The sequence below is a fragment of the Cornus florida genome, unplaced genomic scaffold (genome assembly GCF_030987335.1).
Source record: "Cornus florida cultivar Cherokee Brave unplaced genomic scaffold, ASM3098733v1 CherokeeBrave_3.0.0_Hap2_Chr05, whole genome shotgun sequence".
Taxonomy (NCBI): Eukaryota; Viridiplantae; Streptophyta; class Magnoliopsida; order Cornales; family Cornaceae; genus Cornus; species Cornus florida.
In genome coordinates, this window is record NW_026775575.1 from 69,835,607 (window position 1) to 69,855,502 (window position 19,896).

At 35.0% G+C, this 19,896-nt stretch overlaps 4 protein-coding genes across 4 annotated transcripts; 3 read left to right on the plus strand and 1 right to left on the minus strand.

Moving 5' to 3' along the window:
• The first annotated feature begins 342 nt into the window (after positions 1-342).
• On the plus strand, positions 343-3,397 carry LOC132309430 (probable F-box protein At3g61730). The gene is made up of 6 exons (XM_059807740.1): positions 343-470; positions 1,302-1,501; positions 1,632-1,676; positions 2,433-2,597; positions 2,696-2,743; positions 3,198-3,397. Exons 1-6 carry the CDS (start codon positions 382-384, stop codon positions 3,395-3,397), a joined length of 747 nt encoding a protein of 248 aa, XP_059663723.1. The 5' UTR covers positions 343-381.
• Positions 3,398-4,208: 811 nt separating this feature from the next.
• Positions 4,209-5,271, plus strand: LOC132309431 (putative RING-H2 finger protein ATL21A; the record flags this gene model as incomplete). Its single annotated transcript, XM_059807741.1, has 3 exons — positions 4,209-4,496; positions 4,607-4,625; positions 4,784-5,271. Coding segments are annotated over 3 exons (795 nt in total), but the record flags the coding sequence as incomplete, so codon positions are not given.
• LOC132306772 (uncharacterized) lies at positions 5,105-9,895 on the minus strand. The gene is made up of 3 exons (XM_059804329.1): positions 8,879-9,895; positions 7,898-8,534; positions 5,105-5,521 (listed from the first exon to the last, which is right to left on the minus strand). Exons 1-3 carry the CDS (start codon positions 9,505-9,507, stop codon positions 5,375-5,377), a joined length of 1,413 nt encoding a protein of 470 aa, XP_059660312.1. The 5' UTR covers positions 9,508-9,895; the 3' UTR covers positions 5,105-5,374.
• An 8,415-nt stretch (positions 9,896-18,310) lies between these two features.
• LOC132306773 (uncharacterized) lies at positions 18,311-19,559 on the plus strand. Its single transcript, XM_059804330.1, has 2 exons — positions 18,311-18,486; positions 18,622-19,559. Exon 2 carries the CDS (start codon positions 18,715-18,717, stop codon positions 19,126-19,128), a length of 414 nt encoding a protein of 137 aa, XP_059660313.1. The 5' UTR covers positions 18,311-18,486; positions 18,622-18,714; the 3' UTR covers positions 19,129-19,559.
• Positions 19,560-19,896: the final 337 nt, after the last annotated feature.

The following is a 19,896-nucleotide window of genomic DNA, read 5'->3' on the forward strand; positions in this document are numbered from 1 at the left end:
ATTAAAAATAATAAAATAATAATAATTCAACCGTGAATCCGACCCAACCTGCACGAACATATTTGGTCTAGGTTATAATCCAACCCATATTGGGTGTAATTTGGGTTGACCCAACCCAACCCAATTTTGGGTTGAGGTTGGGTTGGGGCTGGGCTGGGTTGGGCCAGCCCAAGTTGCACCCGTACCCTTTATATTTTTCACTTTTTATCGTATTTTTTCTTGGCAGGAAAAGGAGATTTAATTTGGGTATCAAGCAAGTCACACACTGTTGTAGTTCTATTTTTCGAATCTGGTCTTCCCGCGCCTATATATAGCCAGATGTGGCTCTTTTCATTAATTTATTCATTCCGAATTTCTGTTTATCGCTGAAGCACGAAAGCAATGGGGAAACGATTGCGAAGGGAGAAATCAATCTGCTGCTGCATCTCTCCTCGATCCACCTTTCTCACTCCTCACTCCACTTTCTACTGGTTCTCTCTCTCTCTCTCTCTAATCTATATACATATAATATAGATGAACACAAATATATATATATATATATATCTACCTAAGTGCGCATAAATTAGAATACAAATCGCTTTGAAGCTTGATTTGAATTCCGTTTCTGACGAATTTCAAATCGAGTTTGAATTTTTGCTTGAATTTTTGACCAGTCACTGATCCAAGTGTAAAAAGCTATTGGAATCTCTGTATTGATTTATTTTTATTTATTTTTTTTTTCCTGTTCCTGCTGATCTCAGCCTCATTTGATCTTGTATCGTTTTAGATTCAGACTATTTTTGACTGTTAATCTTGATATTCTGATATATAATGCACTTGACGTTTGGTCTCAAAGTCTAAATTTTAGCTGATTTCATGAATTTTGAATTAGTTCCTTCTGTTAGATCGATGCATTCTTTGAACTGTTCCCGGGAAATAACTCTACTTCTTCTTCGCTTCATCACATATGCAGCTCAAGTGTATATATATATATACGTACACATGTATGTATTGATTGTTCTAATTCGATTTACTATTCAAACATTTTCGCATTTAACAGTTTTGATCTGAAGATCAATTCAAAAAAGAACAGGTAACCTGTTTGTGTACTGGAAAGCTCAATCTGTGTGTGTTTATAGATCAAAATCTGTCTCTGCTCCAAACATGCTGATCAATATTGAAATCTAAAGCTTGATCGATCAGAATTAAGTTTGAATTAAAAAAATATGAGATGCTATTTGTGCTTTGATTGTTCTAATTCGATTTACGATTCAAACATTTTCGCATTTAACTGTTTCTATTATTTGAACACAAAATTACAGTTACGAAGAGGACGTGTGGACGGAGATCGCCAAGTACTTGGACGGAAAATCTCTGGTGATGCTCGCAGCAACGGGCAAGTGGTTCCACCGCATTATCATGGATGAGAGTATATGGAACTTTACCTGTTTGCGCGATCTTCAAGTCCCTGATCCTCGCAAGGTGTCCTTCAAATGGATCAAGCTTTACGCTTCAGCTTTCGGTGATGATCATATCCTTCAAATGACTTGCCACGTGTCTATTTTTGATATAGTGTTGCAACAGTTTAAGGTAGACTAGTGTCCGCTTAAGTCTCGCCGTCTGATCAACTCTGTTTGATTACTGTGACGCAGATGGAAGTCACTCTTACATGTTTCGTCAGCAGGAGAAACATATTGGTATATACTCACACACAATCACTCTCTCTGTTTATTTTCTTTTATTCCTATTTTTTATTTTTCTGGTGATTTATGATTGTTGGGTAGTGTGAAAATTCTGATTGTCCTGTGATTACAATATAATAGGTGATTTTGTAACAAGTCGTGTCAATTTTTCCACACTTTTTTAATATTAATTGGGACTTGATTGGCATGAAGTATCTGTCTCGATGGTCTCGGAACCACCTTATCATCAGCAAGGATCTCAGGCTTGTTACTATTACTTTTTTAAGTATATTTAGTCCCTTCATTGTTAAGTTGTTACTATTGCTTTTACAAGTATATAAATTGCATTTGCCTCAGATTTTGATGGAATTACATTTGCCTCAGATTTGGGTGGAATTGCATTTGCTTTACTATAGGAAAACAACAAATTTATCTACATGATGTGATTCAGATTAGCTTTGTGTTTGGATGGTACTTCAGTGTTTTTGATGCCTTATGTGAAGAACAAGCTGAACATGAGCGGAACACTAATGAATATGTGTTGGATTGCCCCTGCATATGACACTTCTTAATACCAATATACATCAGCCTTTAGTTACATTGGAAGTTAATGGTCGCATGAATTTCTTCAGCACTTAAAGAGGGAAACTAAAGAGAGAACTATACATGTTTTACATTTTCTCAAGCAGAAAATAAATACATTCCATGTCATATCTCATGTCTGAACTCCAGACACATAAATGTTCTTTTCTTTTTTGATGGATCAACCAGATTGGATGCGGATCGGGGCATTTTTCTTTGACTCACCAGTAGCATTCCTGACAGAGAAGCTGATTGCTCCAGCGAAAATTCCAATAGAAGAAGGCTTAGATAAAATGTTGCAGTCGAATGGCTTTTGCGTGTTAAACAACATTAAATCTGGCATCTGGATTGCTGGTACACTTCACTGTCCTGGAAATTCCTTAGGCAGGGTCAATATGTTGAAATTCATTACTATCCCTTTAGCTGTATTCTGACCAGGAGCATGTTTTCAGATTTACAGCTTGTTCGATGCCCTGTTTGTGACCTCAATACATGTGATGGTGAGCAATGGAATTGCCTTCTTCTGTCCATAATGTACTTGAATGAGTATTTTAATTAAGATCAATAGACATTATTAGTGATTATGGATGTGATTAAAGAGGTAAGAGTTAGTTCCACTTCGTGTTCTAATCATCACTCAATGCATTGAAAATGGCAATCACTCAATCTGGAGTGAATTGCATTTTTTTTTTCTGCATTGATGACAGAAATAGCATTCTCCTGCTCAATGTTAACAGTTTCGCGAATCATACCAAACATAGTAAAGAGAGGTGATACATCCTATTTGAATGTTCCTGCTTGTTTAGTTGGTTTAATGACCAAAATCTTCCACATAAACAACTTCCAATTATGGATGTATGTTACGTTCTTCCATTAAGAACACAAAACTCAGAAGGTTCATCTATGAAGGTTGAGGGACATATAGATGAAAAATTTACACTTGATTCTATGCAGGAACAATGCAGACACTGGATGCAAGGCAAATGGAGCTCTTTCTGAATGACAAATACAAGGACGGGAGCTGGGAGTACAAGCTGATAGGATCCCATGATGTCAAAAAGCATATAGATGGAGCTTGTGGTGCCATTTTTGACATTAAACACCTCAAGGATCCCTCAACATCTGGTAATTTTCTTACTCCATGGCTAGTTTAACATACCATATTATATAGCATTTTTTCTGTTAATTGGAAAAAATTGAAACTGTGATCAACATCCGTAAGGCCTAAGAAAGAGGACTGCTTAATTAAGAGGATCTCTCGTATACAGAAGTTTAATGGGGAGCATAATGATATAATCGCTGTGATTCCTCATATTCTTAAAACAAATCGGGGATTGTGGTAAAAAGAGAAGAAAATAATAAAATAGAAAAATACTTCATGTTCATGGACGGTATGACAAGAAATTTGAGATGTTTCAGGATTTGGGATGTAAATATAAATATTCTATGATATTTCTGAAAGCACTTAAGACGAGAAAATAGAACTTAAGGCTGTTATTGTAAGCTTAAGGGTGTAATTAAAATGGTTGTTCTATAACTTGAGGTTTCTGTTACCCTTTCAACTCTAAAGAATTCTTAATCATTGATGGAGCATTAGAGAAATTCTTTCTGATAAGTTTTCACGAGAACATGTATATTGATAACGTTTTAATCTCATTAGGATTGTCGTTGTCTTAGTCATGCGGCTTGTAGGCATTTCAAAAGTTCCTGGTTATTAGAACAGAAATGAATATAGATACGTTTTTTTTTTTTTCCCTTTCAGAAATGTAAATTGAATGCGATTGTCCAGCATTATGATCTGAAAGCCAGAAATATATGCATGATGAAAAGATATTGCAATCAATTGGTATGCACCTGTCACACATAAGAATTGATGAATTAAAAAATATTGAAGGGATGTGATTTACTATTGATCACCCATTCACTTTCCTACAGTGGCAAGTGATATGTTAGTGAAATGTTTGGTTGCTTCCTTATTCAGGAGAATTTTTCATACGCGATATCAACTACCAGACACCACAAATACAACTCTACGATCCATATTATTGCCTCCCAAGACGGCTATTGGACATCAATCTTTCAGGTTATTATCAGAACTACACCTTCCTTAGCTGCCCATCTGAGCTCACGAGGTCTCGATTCACTTCCATCGATTGCCTCAGTAATTCCACAAACACTACTTTAGCTACATCTTCAATGACTCTTGTAACATCTATGACCATGTGCAAGATAATGGCTGCTTTGCTATTATCAGTAATTCCACAAACACTACTTTAGCTACATTGTCAACAATTACTGTTCCACTTTGATACCAAGTACTCACAGGGCATGACAGCGTATGAATACTTTTACATCTTTACCAGTGTGCAACATGGAGATCTGGTCTTATTGATATCCCAAAATAATAATAATAATAATTTTGCCTTCTCACTATCAGAGAAAGAACTTCTGATACCAAAACAGAATGGTGAACATATATGACAATATAAAATCATGAAGATCAAATTTTGGACGAGTTTAATGTTATACTTCATTTCCAGGTAGGACTAACAGCCTCAGAGTTTTCAGCATCATTGCCTTGGTCATTGTCCTTCCATCCATCACATGTGCATTTGGTATTGCATTTTTCATGTGTTGCATGGACGACGGAAATCTACGCAGTCCTGCTACCAATACCACACTCACCGTAGCTGCAGTAACACCGCAATCAACCAACTTATCGACAGGCTTAGATGAATCAACCATTGAGTCCTACACCAAAGTAGTCCTCGGTGAGAGCAGACGCCTTCCATGGCCAAATGATAACACTTGCCCAATATGCTTGTCAGATTACAGCCCCAAAGAGACAGTCAGGTGTATACCTGAGTGCATGTACTTTAACTATAAACAACGAATAGCAAGTAAAGATCATGTTGTGCCATTGCTAATTATACATATATTCATTATGTCAGAATTTCAAGGCATAATGAGGATAATCTCATTAAACTGTTTCACAAAGTTGCAGCTTTACAACAGGAGTATCAACTAATAACCAGTAGTACAACTAAAGATGCACACTTCAGCATGGATCTCACTAATGGTACAAATCGACACAAAATAGAACCAAGTCAGATGAAGCATACTAGAAAACCTCATTTCTTGGCAAGCAGCTTTTTTGGAAGCATCTCCACGGGCGTGGTCTTGAGCAGGAAAAGCCTGGCAGCTCGCTCTCGCAAAGTACCCCCACATTTAAGCCCCCGGGCTTGCAACTCAGATTTCAATCTTTCCATGCCAAGAACCTATAATTCCGCCGGAAAAAAATACAATAATATTAGTTGCTGTTGCCAAAATAGACCTTCAGTTTTATAAACAATGGGATAAAACATAATGATTATGATGCTCATAAGATGAATGATGACACAGGCCAAAATTTTGGTTGCAAATTTATGAACTTAGACTGTTCAAATTAAAAGCACATTAACACAACAAATTGAAGTTAGTGTTCCAAATCAGATTCCACTTTTCAAATAAAAGCAATCATCACATACAATGATCCTTCCCTTACAAGGAATCATTCAACTTAATATTGAAAGAGAATCAGCCACCTGGTGTTTAAGAGACGCATACAACAGTTGAAGTAGAAAGCAGATAACATAATCCGAAAGTGCATTTTATCTGTTCTCCCTACTCTCCTCTTGAGATTAGGCATAACCACAATGACATCTCCTATTGTTTGGGACAAGAACACACTTACCATCCATTTAATATTTGCTTCGTGCCCAAACATCTCAATTTGACTATTACCTAGACATACCTGATACACAAAGGGAGTGGGTCCCTCTGTAAATTGTGTATTTTATTCCTGCAGAGAGGTGTGGACACCACCTTGTTATCTAAAAAAATATGAAAGGACTATAATGATGTCATCATTTAATATATCCGAATACCTATTTTACCTCCTTTTTAGTAATAAAAATGCATAATCAATTTTCCCCATAAAAGAAAGGCAAACGTCTATTGTGTCCTTAGTGAGAGGGAGAATGGAAATTCTGATTTAATTTGACGAGTCGCGATCAACCCTCACACAAACCCAGTATAAATCCTATTTAACTCAAACCCTCAAACCAAGTTAACTCAATGAACCATATAACCCGCCTCCCCAAATATCACCTTTATCTAACACCACCCAAAATAAATTCCTTTCCTACATCTACCAATCTACCACCATAAGCATCACAAATTCTACCGACACAACCACAACTCACAAAATCTCAACCACACCAATTGTTTGGCATGGTCACCATAGATAATTTACCCTTTAAATAATTTCTGGAATCCAATTGTCTCCTCCACCTACCAACCCCATAAACACCATGGCTGCTCAAACCAATAGACCATTGACAGACTCATCAACCACAGGTAAGCCCGCCAATTTTTATCAGCATCTTAGGCCCATAACAACAATAGTGGACCACAACCACAACCACAACCGGCGTATTCAATCAAATAAAAAAGGAAAGAAAGTAGTTCTATAAGTTAATCAAATCCAAATGACAAATCAGTAGTAATGATGGAAGAAATAAGATATTCGAAATAATTTAAGGTTTTCAAATTTGAGTTTGTGATTTAAATTTGTGTTTACATTCCATTGAAGATTGAGAATTCTTTCACACTGCTTAGTGCTTATCGATTTTTTCTGCAATCGAATCAATTTGCGACGTAGGTTTTGATTAGAAACAAATTACAGTTATCTAAGCTTACTTTTTCTAATTACTGGATTAGAGACAGAAAATTATTGGGAATAAGAAAACCCAGTAAGAAAAGATCCTCAAATGGAAACAACTCCTAATAAACCCCACTATGGAGATTGTGGTGGTGCTACTAGGCTCATCAACGGTCAATTGCAGCTGTATTAATTATGAATGAAAAACAGTGAAGATGGATTCTGGATTCTCTTTTTCTCAGGTATTTTGTGTGTGAAATACCAGCGAATAGATTTAACATTGTGGCAGCAATGGTCAATTGATCAACTTTGTGGCTGATGAAAGTTGTGACATTGTCCCCTTTCCTCCTTAGTCACTGTAGAGGGGCTTCAATGAATACAATCTCATTGTGGTTGTCAGGTAAATATTTTGTGTTCTCTCTCCATCTCTCACATTCTTGATGAAGGTGGGGGCCCATAGTGTTGTGGTCATGGACTGGTACTAATCAATGTGAAAATGGTTATTACCAAAATTGAGAAAAATGGACTTATCAAAAAAAAAAAAAAATTTGAGAAAAATGGTGATGGTAGAGATTATCGGGTGGACTTATTAAAATACCATGGTAGCAGGTGAGAAGGATCCACTCTTTCGCCCACTCACAGACAACACTGGTAGTTTTGTACTTCTAAAATTAGTTAACTTTTATACTAGAAAAAATCTACATAAATAGGAGGGGTAAGACGTATAACTCAATTACTGCCAACTGCCTCTAACAGACAAGGGATGAAAGGAGAGGTAAATGTAATTCTCAATCAAAATAAATTACAGCTTCTTGAGAAATAAATTTGATTAACAAACTGGATAAGTTTCAAAAGATGGAGTGGCAAAAGAAAAGTAAATAAATCAAACAACAAAATTTAACACCAATATATGAAAATAGTAGCACAAGAAAATTGATCATCGGGAGCATACCTCCATTTCTGTTTCAGAACTATAGTCATCGAAGTTCAATGGCTTCTCTATATCACACATATTTGTGCTTGTGACCACTGTTTCCTCAAGAACTACTAATTTGGATTCCGAATCCCGGTTAATTTCCGAATCACTTTCTCCACTTGAAAAATCCGCCGCCTCTGCAGAGCTGGAAGTTATAGATGGTTGACCAACACTTCCCTCCACATTCCCAAACACAGATCCATCAGATGCTTGCTTTTCAGGCTGAAATGCTTCAGTTGCAGAAACTACTGCCCGCTCCTGGAAAGGTATATCCATCTTTTCTTCATGAACCTCTAAAGCTAGTTCAGCAGCCACATTGCCTTCACTGTGAGCTGCATCTCCACAAGGACTTCCATTAGATTCTAAATCTCCTGCTACCACAGTTCCCTCACCCTCAGAACCGCTCTCAGATGAAATCCCATCGGAAGATTCTCCACCAAGTTTCCCACCAGTAACAGAGCCAGGACTCCCCTCTGTTTCCTTATTCGAAGATGAATGATTCATGTGATTAATAATGACAGACTTCTCATTTTCCTCCTCATCATCAGAGCTGTCATCCTCATCCATATCATCACCGTCACTATCATTCTCACCCAATTTTCTCTTTCCCATCCTAACAAAATCAAATGAAAACAAATTTTTGAGTGATAAAGTTTCTGTTATATTCTATGATAAGCTACAGTTCATGTCAGAAAGATAATTCAACATAACTATCCCAATTGATTGAGCTAAGCATATTTGGTTGGAGCTCCCCCTTATTTTAAATAGGTTTTGGAAACAAAAAATCAAAAAGGAAAACCCACAAATGAGCTTCATTCAACTATGCAGATTTCTCAGAAACCAAGCAAAACATTTGCCAATATTAATTCAAATTAACTGATGCAAAAATTAAAATTTCATTTTAATATAAAAAAAGTAATAACGTAGAAATTAATAAGTGTAGAACCTAATCATTACCATATCTTCAATCTTTTTCCTTCCGATCCATTCAACCCGGCAGCCTTGCGTTTGGAATTCACCAACCCGGCAATGGATTCTCTCACCGATCTATCGACCTCCTCCATACACTTGGCCGATTCCTCTCTATACTTCTCCACATATTTATCCGCCTCCCCCGCCCCTCCAGCCTTCTTCACCGTTTTCGCCTTCTTCTTGATAAACTCCTCGGCGATCTTCTCGAGCCGCCTCTCCTCCTCCTCCGCCTTCCACTCCTCCAGCTTCTTCTCCGCGTTCACGTGCCTTAGCCGCCGTCCACTCATATCACGACAAGCATCGAAATTGTTGGTCTTCTTCTGCCCGGCCTTGGTGGCGGCGCCACGGAGGAGCGAGCCAAAGCCGCCCTTGCCGCCGCGGAGGCGTAGGAGGAGGTGCACCGTGGGGAACAAGCGGGTGCCATCGTCGGTAATTAGGGTTTGGTCTTCAAGTTGCCGGCCGTTGGATAGGAGCCGTTGATTTTGGATAGGGATGGTGGTGATCTCGCAGAGACGGTGTTTGATAGAGTTGGCTGATATTGATGGAGACGCGAAATTGAGGATTTTGTGCTTGCCGTCTAATACTCTCACCAATACTTGATAGATCTCCGCCATAATCAAATCTCTCTCTCTATCTATATCAATGACAAATCAACCAATCGATTCCTGAATCTTATTATGATATATAAACCCTATAAAGTTTATAGAATCCAAGCCCTAGAAAATATAGATCCTCTCTCACCCTTAATCAGGAGCTCCGAATATTCCTTTCCTTTCCTTTCCATTCCATTATTGGGGATGCTACCAAATTTGATGATCTTATTTGGAAACTAAAATGAAGTTGGAAGAAAGCAAAAATTCGATGAGGAAGCTGGTACTCTCCACGACTGTCAATAAGATCTGGATGGAGCGAAACAATAGGGTGTCCACAAATCAGAAGAATTCACAAATGGTGGTATTAAGGCAAATCACTGACATGGTTAGGCAAAAATTATGCCCTAGACTAGACATTGTCTTTGTATCTGTTGGGCTTGGGCCAGTGATCTATTTCTTTGTTAGCTTTTGGTTGGGCTTAGTCCATCATTCGTGGGCTAGCCTATTCTTTTGGAATGCGTTGTAAAGTTTTTTTATTGCAATACATACTTAACTTCCGAAAAAAAAAAAAAAAAAAGCAATTTTGTTTTAGTGAAAGAAACATACATCAGCTCATATGGCTTGTTTGGATGCCCCCAACGAAGTTAAGGGTCCATCCAGTAAAGACTAAAGAGAGTCCAATGATCCGAGTTATGACTGACTACTCTGGAAATTAACTAAAGAACAAGGTTGTGTTTGGGGAGGCTTCTTGATGTAAAAAGTCCTTTCATTATAAAGGGCTTACAAAAATGCCTTTGCAAAAATAAATTTGAGAATAAAAAGTTGTTTGGCTAACATCATGTGGAAAAGTGCTTTTACCTGCAAAAGTGATTTTATTCACATGATGTACATTTGGTAACAATATGTCAAAAAGCCCCTCTATTATTAAATAATTTCAAATTTATAATAATAACCTTCCATAATATTTACATATATCTTACATCAAACACAATTATTGAATCATATTAGTATCAATTATGAAAAAAAATAATAATAAATAAAGAATCATATTAGTACCAGTATTTTGTCATCCTAAAAACCACATAGAGTATTGCCATTAATATTTTCTAACATATTCTAAGAACACGATGATCATCAATTTTACAACTATAACAAACCCAGGAATCTTTACATCCATAACGAGTCCAGGAATCGTTACATCCATATGGACTTGCTATGCAAATTGCTCTGCACTAGGATATATTTCCAATTAAATCAAAAGGGAGGAGAAACTCTATTCACTTTTCTTTATCAATTTGAATTCATATTACATGTTATTACATTTAAGTAAGAAAGAAGAAGAAGAGAAACGGAAACCATTATTTAAGACCTGCTTTTCAATCACCGGAACATTTTTTATCGCCCAAACATTATTATCCCTGTGTATAGCCCAAGTGATTGGATCCTTTGTTGTAGTTTTATCGCCCAAACATTTTTATCCCTGTGTATAGCCCAAGTGATTGGAACATTTTTTATCGCCCAAACATTTTTATCCCTGTGTATAGCCCAAGTGATTGGATCCTTTGTTGTAGTTTTATCGCCCAAACATTTTTATCCCTGTGTATAGCCCAAGTGCCTGTGTATAGCCCAAGTGATTGGATCCTTTGTTGTAGTTTTATCGCCCAAACATTTTTATCCCTGTGTATAGCCCAAGTGATTCACTTGGGCTATACACAGGGATAAAAATGTTTGGGCGATAAAACTACAACAAAGGATCCAATCACTTGGGCTATACACAGGGAATCACTTGGGCTATACACAGGGATAAAAATGTTTGGGCGATAAAACTACAACAAAGGATCCAATCACTTGGGCTATACACAGGGATAAAAACGTTTGGGCGATAAAAAATGTTCTGGTGATTGAAAAATAAACGCCTATGATAATAAGGAGTTTAATCGGATAGCCTAGTGGTACTTTCTTACTTTCTAAAATGCCTATGATATTAAGGAGTTTAATCAGATAGCTTAGTGGTACTTTCTTGCCTTCTAAAATGGAAGGACTATGGCTGAAGTCCTCGCAGAAGCAAAATGGATGAATGACTTTCTTGCCAAGGTAAAAAAAAAAAAAAAATAGTTACATATACTTGTCAAAGCCTAAATTTAAGCAAAATTCTATTATTTTACGAGGTCAATCCAAATTGTTAAGATGGTAAAAACCTCTCCTAGTTATTATTATTATAGGCAAGTATTTTACATAAAAATTAACTTTAATGGAAACCAAAAATCTTGAGAGAGTGGTCACGAGGGATAATTTCTCTTTGACAATATTAAACTGTAAAGCTAACATCAACAAGTACCAGACACCTACTTTTCGAAAGGGGGGTCAGGAGTTTGAGTCTCAATGAAAACATGTGTGTTTGAGTACCAACTAAGAGAGAGAGAGAGAGAGAGAGAAAAAAAAAAAAATTGTAAAGCTAACATAGTTCTTTAGTTAATTTCCAAAGTAGTCAATGAACTGAAATATATGGGTTTTGAACTTCTAATTTTTGTAGATTTTGTAGTTTGCAATTGTGTACAGAGAGAGAGAGACAGAGAGGGCAAGTTTGTAGTTGAAAAATATTTTATTTTTTTGGTTTAGTTACTAAAAATATAATCAAATATATATAAAAAATAATAATAAAAAAAGTTAAAAATAACTCAACCCGTGAACCCGACCCGACCCGACCGAACATATTTGGTTCGAGTTATAACCCAACTCATATTGGGTGCAATTCGGGTTGGCCCACCCCGACCTGATTTAGAGTTGAGGTTGGGTTGGGGTTGGGCTCGGTTGGGCCAGCCCTTGCACCCTCCACAAAAAAAAAAATAAAAAGAAAAATAAAGAAAAAGGACCACTCTTGACTGTTATAATGATTTGTGGAAGTATGTTTCCCACATGAGATGTGGTAGAATGAAATGTTTGATGGTCCGGTCAACACATGTGGCCATGAACGTGGGGGGCAATTATTTAAGCATCTCAAATGCTAGCCATCTACTTGCCCTATTTAACTTGCATAAAAGCTTGCAAATCACATGGCAATTTTTGGTTACATATTATTATTATTTTTTTTATTTCTCTTTTTGAATAAATTACCTTTACTTCATCTTAAGTTTTCTTTTTGCCTTAATCAAGATTATGGTAAGTCTCTCATCAAGTTTTTGTCAAAATACGGCTATGCTATGTCATGGAGTACTGCATCATTAGTTTGAGTTCGAAATTTGAAAAAATTTAGTTAAACTTTGAACTAATTTTTTTTTTTTAATTTCAAATTTAATGTACCGATTTGAATGTTTTGAAGCATAACTTTGCTTCTTGAATTTATAATTAGAGATAATTTTATTAAAACATGAACTAAATATCATTTGATTACAAATTTAATGTACCGATTCCGTACTCTGTTAGTGCCATTGAAATTTTGTCTTAAATGCCAAGATTAGCCTTAATTCCAATGAAATTACACACTTACCCCCTCCCCTCTCTCACCTCACATTGCATAAAATCCACCTTAATTAAAGGAAAATAATAGAAGTCACGAATCAATATTATCAATAAGTAATTGATGTGTCTTGCTATTGTTGATTTAAACACTAAGAAAGAAGACAGAGCTCTCTTTATCTGTCAATTAAAAATCCTTCTCGGATACTAATCATTGAAATAGCAAAAAAAAAAAAAAACCATCGCCAAGTTTAGCATTGTTGTAATTTATTAGATGTATAATATTAGATGTATGTACGGAGAGGAGCCAATCAATTTGCCACCACCATTATTGTTGAACCTAATCTCCCGTCATCATCAACCATCAACCAAACACAATTTAGCAAGTCCACTTGACATAACAACATTTGTTTTCTCCACGAGTTTTAAATACATGAAAGTAGCAAGGATTTTTAGTTAGAAATGACAATGGAACAAGTTTGAGGTGGGATCCTTTTCCGATAACTGTTCATGTCTAAGAGAGTAGTCTTGTTCGTACTCAAAATCATATAAGTACATGAAGTTAAGTAGGCGAACTAGTAAATCAGAAATGCAACACACTGCATCGTGAGATCATTGGGATGTAACATGCATGCAACAATAATGTAATATTTGTGCAAAACATTTATATTGAATATGTAATACTCGTGCAACGTATATACATCATGTTGCAATGCATTTTACGTAATTGTTGAATTATATATTAATTTAAAGTTGTTGCATTTTTAATGTAAAGTTTAATTTTGATTTAAACACAGAAGACATACACAAAAGATGGAAAAGAAGAAGAGGAGACGAGGTGTCAAAACTTATTTATAAATAAGCTTAAGATTGCAAATAAAGAATTGTTGAAGAAATACATGCGTTAAATATGATAACTGATACGAAATAGGGAGTGAAATGACATGTAGATTGTTTCTAAGATGAGAGACAATATTTTACTAATTTGAAACTTATTAAATTATGATCCGTAGTTTTATCCTAAATGGATGGGAAAATTGTGAATTCTGCATCTTTTTTATTAATTTTTTTTCTTTTATTTTTTAGTTGATCAATGAAGATATTGTTTTGTAAACATATTATGGGTTGCAGTCATTGTATTGGTCATCGTACCTTAAAAATGATTACAAACCAATTGAAATTGCAAACCATAACACATATAGATTGAATCTTTATTTTATCAAGATCACGAACCGTTCTAAGATTAAATCTTCATTTTATCAAGATAACGAACAGCTCTAAGATTGAATCTTTACTTTATCAAGGTAAAAATAGACAAAACAGGATAAAAAATTAGAAATTCTATAACTTAAAAAAAAATTCTATATTAAAGTTGATTCAATTAATTTGCGAGAAAAAAAAATAATAATAAATAAATAAATACTCCGTGTGAATGTGGATTCCAAAGGCCTTTACCCTTTTTTTGATTGAGACATTTGAGGATTAATATAGGACTGTCGTGAGGTACATTATGTGATACCACAAGTTAAAATTGTCTCATGTAATTAAAATGTCCTTTAAAATTGTCTCATGCATTAAAGATGTTCAGTAAGCTAATCAATAAATATATTTTGTCATATTAGTAAAAAAAATTAAATCTAATATTCTCTTTAATGTCACTGCATTTGGTAAGTGAGAGTGAAATAAAATACAACTGAAAATAAAATAGAATAATATATTTTTTGTTTTTATTATTTGGTTGCAAATATAAAATGATGTAAAAATGAAATGTTCAGCATCATTCTACCACCATTTTACTATTTAGTTGAACCAATTTAAAACTAAAAATGGAATGAATTTCAAATTGGATTCTCAAAAATACTTTTTTTGGTGACAAATAAATTAAATTAACGCAATAATATTCTTCTATAATTTTGTAAAAGAAATGATGGTGGTAGGGGTGGTGGAAGGCAACGGTGACGGCGGTGGAAGCTGACAATGGTGTAGGTGGGCGTGACGGTAACGGAAGACGATGGTGGTAGAAGACGACAGTGGTGGCAAAAGGCAGTGGCAGTGTGAAAGGCGACAGTGGTGTAGGTGGTGTTGAAAAAAACAATACTATATATATATAAACACACACACATACTAGTAAAACGGTACATGCGTTGCACGTGAGTAAAATCTAATTTAAAATTAATATTTAACAAAGTAATTAAATAATTATTTTCTCACATAGTAATCAAAATTAATTTCCGAAAATAATCACACATTAATATATTAATTAAGATAAATAAAATTTCAAGATTAAATAATGATAACAATTTATAAAATCTTTACATTAATAAAATAGAAAATTATTTTATAAAACATAATTAGCAAAATTCTAAAATGATCAATGAACATAACATTAGAGATAAATATAATAATTATTAATTAAACTTTTCAATAGGAATTCAATTATTGATAGGCGTATTTTCAAACTCCTAAAATAATATCAAAATCAAGACTATTTTTTTTATTACAATTCACTAGTACTTATTTTAGTATGAATAATATTCAACAAGTCAATGAATATAATTATTGAATATTTTATTTATCTACTAAGACTTATATATTTCTTTTTATATATTTTCTTGTCTAATTAGAGAGACTAAATTATTTATTTTTTTATATATTTCTTTGTCTCCTTGGATTTTTTTTAAATTAAAAAACTCATAATAAATAGGTAATTTGAGTTTTATAGAAACTCTTCTAAACACCTTATATTTATTAAAAAATAAAATAAAAACTCGTAATAAATAGGTAATTTGTATTACAGTTTTATACAAACTCTTTTAAAAACTCTTTTTATATCAATTAATTAAAAAAAATTTAAATACTAAAATTCTTATTAAAATACTAAAATATTGTTATTTAAATATTATAAAGAATTTTAAAATAAAATTATAAATCAATATAATCATATAATAAACTATATAAATATAAATAATCTATTAATAATCCAAGGATAGAATTTAATTATATATCCTTAAGACAGATTCGCTCTGCTATAGTACTGATGGACTTTGTGCCGTCTGTCTCCCAGGATACAATGACCTTTCTTTCTTCGGTGGCAGCACTTCAAACTGAAGAAATGGGCGAACCGACTCGGTGTAGTATTCTCTCTATGGACCAAACTCAAACCCAGACGCTAAAGCTATATGTACGTAGAGAAGAAAGGTAGAAAGAGAGAATTCAAAAATTTGTAAAGAAGATTTCGAATAGCACACTCTGGAAATGAACCAAGGGAGTATTTATAGGCAACTAGGTGCCTTTTAAGGTGACCCAAACTGTCACCTTCACCAGACACGATGGTTCAGTCCAAAATGTAAGCACTGGTTCGGACCAAATGCACATTTTCGTGATAACCACAAGAGTAAATCCAACCCAATTCAATAGTCTGTTAAACAACAAATTAATTAGATTTTACAATTAATCCTAAGCCTAGGAATTGGGAGGGGCGCACGTGTGTGATGAATGGTTTGGACCTAAGCTAGTTGTGCTCCCCTATTAAAAACTTGGGTGCCCTTCGAAAAGTAAATATATCACGTTCATCTCTTTGCGGACAAGAACACATTTGTCAATGGATCCGTAAGAATTTCTTAACAAAATCTACTCTAAATTTTAACCAAAGTTTCTATTTTGTATGTTTCATTTCCAACAGGTGGTGGTGGTGGTGAAAGACAATAGAGGTAGCAGTGGTGGCGGGAACAATGGCAGTGTGGTAGTGGGGATGATTTTTGGACTTGGAATGTGAATTTTTTTTGTAAAAAAAAAAAAAAAAATTACTTGTAAATTATTATAATTATAGTCAAGGACCTTGTGGTCTAGTAGTTTCTTGTTATAAGGGTCATTTGTCCCACATCGGATCTGGATGGGAAAGTGATTGTGTATAAATGAGTAGGTATGCAACACTATATAACAATTTGAGCTTTTGGATAAATGGGCAAGCGTCCACCCGTTACAGCTAGTATCAGAGCTAGACCTAGTTCTTGATCCGGTGCCACGCCAAGCATCTGACCCGAAAGGTGTTCGGGTGGGCCATCTCAGATAGGCAGGGTAGCTCGACCGCAATGAGGGTGTTGAGAGTTTGGGTAGGGGAGAATGTTACAAGGGGCTATTTGTCCCACATCGGATTCGGATGAAAAAGTGATTGTGTATAAATGAGTGGATATGCAGCACTACCTAATAACTTGAGTTTGGGATAAATGGGTAAGTGCTCACCCGTTAAATTTCTCTTCGACTTTCTGAAGTAAAAGTTTTCTTTTTCATTTCAATTATTGTCACTTTAATTTTCTTACCAACTCCAGTGGACTTCACATTTATGATGCAAATTAATACATTGATTTTGAGTACCACAACCATTACATTAATGTGGTATTTGGTGAAAGAAGAATATTTAGTAATTAGAATATAATTTTGGCTATTTTGCAACAATTATATTCCAGCGAAAAATAAGAAGAAAAAAACAGTCCTTAATTTTTGTATTAATAGGACTACAAAATTTAAGGCAGCCTTGTTGTACTAAAATACGGAGACAACCTTATTTTAGGAAAAAAAAAAAATTTCACTTGTTTGAGCTTTCCATAACTATTTTGATTATGACAATAAAAATGATGATGAAATTGAAATTGTCTGATGTATATAGATACATGAAGCCCATGAATACATGATTTTACTAAGACAACAATGGTTGTTATAAAATACTCCTAATATCATAAAATACTAAACATATAAATGTAAATCACTTCCGTGTAAAAAGAGAACTCATATCATCTAAAGCTAATTATGTGATTGTTAATTAACGTTAAATTTTACATTTTACCAAACGCAAAAAATAGGCTTCATCACGAGAGTATCCGGTGGTACACATTTTGTGTGGATAAAATTTCGTATTAAATTGATACGCAGATCGATCACTCCACCTTTCTAGTTAGATTCTTAATTATAAATATTAAACTATTTTTTTTTTTTTCTAATTTCAAGACACTAATATCATTCTAACATAACTTAATCTAAAAAAAAGAGAAGAAAAAAAAAAACTTTTTATATATTTGTGGCTAAGTAGGAATCCGTTTTCCTTTTTTTTTTTTTTGAAGTTGACAACTTGTTTGTCTTAGGTGTTTGGCAACTGAAGAAAACGTGAAAAAAGTACAAACACCAAATTCACCAATATACTCCATATTGATGGTTTTAAGATGACAGGGCTCTTTTCGTCCTTTCACATCCTCCTTGGTTTTCTCCTGTAATTCAACACAAAGTCAGGGGCAATTGTTTAATCCATCCTCTACAAATAGTATGCCCCATCTCCACCTCGCTCCCACTCCCTCCACACTTCCATTTTCTCTCCCCCTCCTCCTCATCTCTCTCCCCTCCCCCCTCTCTCTCCCTGTCTATTTACACACACACACACACACACACACACAATATATTTATATCTGGCTGCCTTTGATAATTGGTATCGACGACCTTTCACCACCGCTGAGAAATCAGATTTGGGTCTCTCTCTGATCTATACTTTCACCGGTTACTGCCTATCCCTATTTTCATTTTCATTTTTCATTATTTTTTAATTTGATTTTTTTCAAAATTTGATTGTTAAACAGCGGTTAAAATGACCGTTATGGGCTTTTAACCTTTTTCACTTTTCTGTTTTACCAGCCAAAAAAAGGAAAATGACCACCCTCAGGCGTTTCTGGTAAATTCCATTGTCCGGTGCTGACGTGGCAAAAAGACACGTGTCAATCGGTGATAATGTCGTCAAATAAGCGTAAAGAGAGAGAGGAGGCTTTCGAGTGTATGAAGCCAACAACAAAGCTAGCGAAGCCGACTTTCAGCCGAGCCGATTCGCCGACTGCTCCCGAAGCTGTGAATCGGGTGTCGAGCAATCAGCTTCTAGCAGGATATCTTGCCCATGAGTTCCTCACAAAGGGTACACTCTTTGGGCAACAATGGGACCCGGCTAGAGCCGAGGCTGTTCCGGTGTCGGCTGAGTTGAGGAGACTGAAGTCTATCCAGAAAGCGAAAGCTGAGCCGAGTTCAAAAGCCGAGGTGCAGATGGAAAAGTATGAGAGGTATGTTGAGGTAGCGGATCTATTCAAGACAGATGGAGCCCACTTACCCGGCGTTGTCAACCCGACCCAACTCGCCCGTTTGTTACAACTCTGATGTATTTGAAGGTCAGTCGACGAATTTCATTGGTCTATTCAAGACAGATGGAGCCCACTTACCCCGCGTTGTCAACCCGGCCCAACTTGCCCGTTTGATTCGAAGGTCAGCGTTGCCACGTGGAAGAATTTCATTGATCAGTCTTGGACCGTTTTTATTTATTTTACTTTTTTTAATTTAATGAGTAAAGTTTTTTTTTACTTGGAGAGACTTTAGTGATATGTATTTTGAGGTGCATTTAAAACGACTGAATTAGAGAGTATTTGGGGATTATGATTTTGTGGTGGGGAGGAAATTTTATATGTGGAATTTATAAGGAGTATAAATTTAAGATGAAGTAGATTGACGGAACAAATTCATGTTTGTAAATGTTTTTACAACTGTAAAAATAAGACTTTGTAGCACTTATATCCGTTTGGTTCGATATAAAATATTTTTTTTAAAAAATATTTTTTTTAAATTAATATTTTTTTATTTTTACTTTGTCAGAGTTTGGTAAAGGTTTAGGTCGAGATTGAAGTTGAATCCATCGGACGGGACAGAGAAAATAACTTGCCGAAAATTTATGAATAAATTATTTTTGTTAAATTTTAATATTTTTTTTTTTCGTAAATATTTTAATACAACCAAACACCAGAAAATAAAAAAATATTTTCTAAAAAATATTTTACGTCTAAATAAATGGAGCCTAAATTTGAACCTCATTTTCACTAAAAATTACTTTGTGATGTATTTTGTGCATGCATTGATATGCAATGGACGAAATCA

Coding starts and splice junctions, on each gene's coding strand:
- LOC132309430 (XM_059807740.1), top strand. CDS start 382: ATGGGGAAACGATTGCGAAGGGAGAAATCAATCTGCTGCTGCATCTCT. Junction 1,677..2,432: donor TCAGCAGGAGAAACATATTG/GTATATACTCAC, acceptor TGGATCAACCAG/ATTGGATGCGGATCGGGGCA. Junction 2,598..2,695: donor ATCTGGCATCTGGATTGCTG/GTACACTTCACT, acceptor GCATGTTTTCAG/ATTTACAGCTTGTTCGATGC.
- LOC132306772 (XM_059804329.1), bottom strand. CDS start 9,507: ATGGCGGAGATCTATCAAGTATTGGTGAGAGTATTAGACGGCAAGCAC. Junction 8,535..8,878: donor GGAAAAAGATTGAAGATATG/GTAATGATTAGG, acceptor TGATTTTGTTAG/GATGGGAAAGAGAAAATTGG. Junction 5,522..7,897: donor GTTCTGAAACAGAAATGGAG/GTATGCTCCCGA, acceptor GCGGAATTATAG/GTTCTTGGCATGGAAAGATT.
- LOC132306773 (XM_059804330.1), top strand. CDS start 18,715: ATGTCGTCAAATAAGCGTAAAGAGAGAGAGGAGGCTTTCGAGTGTATG.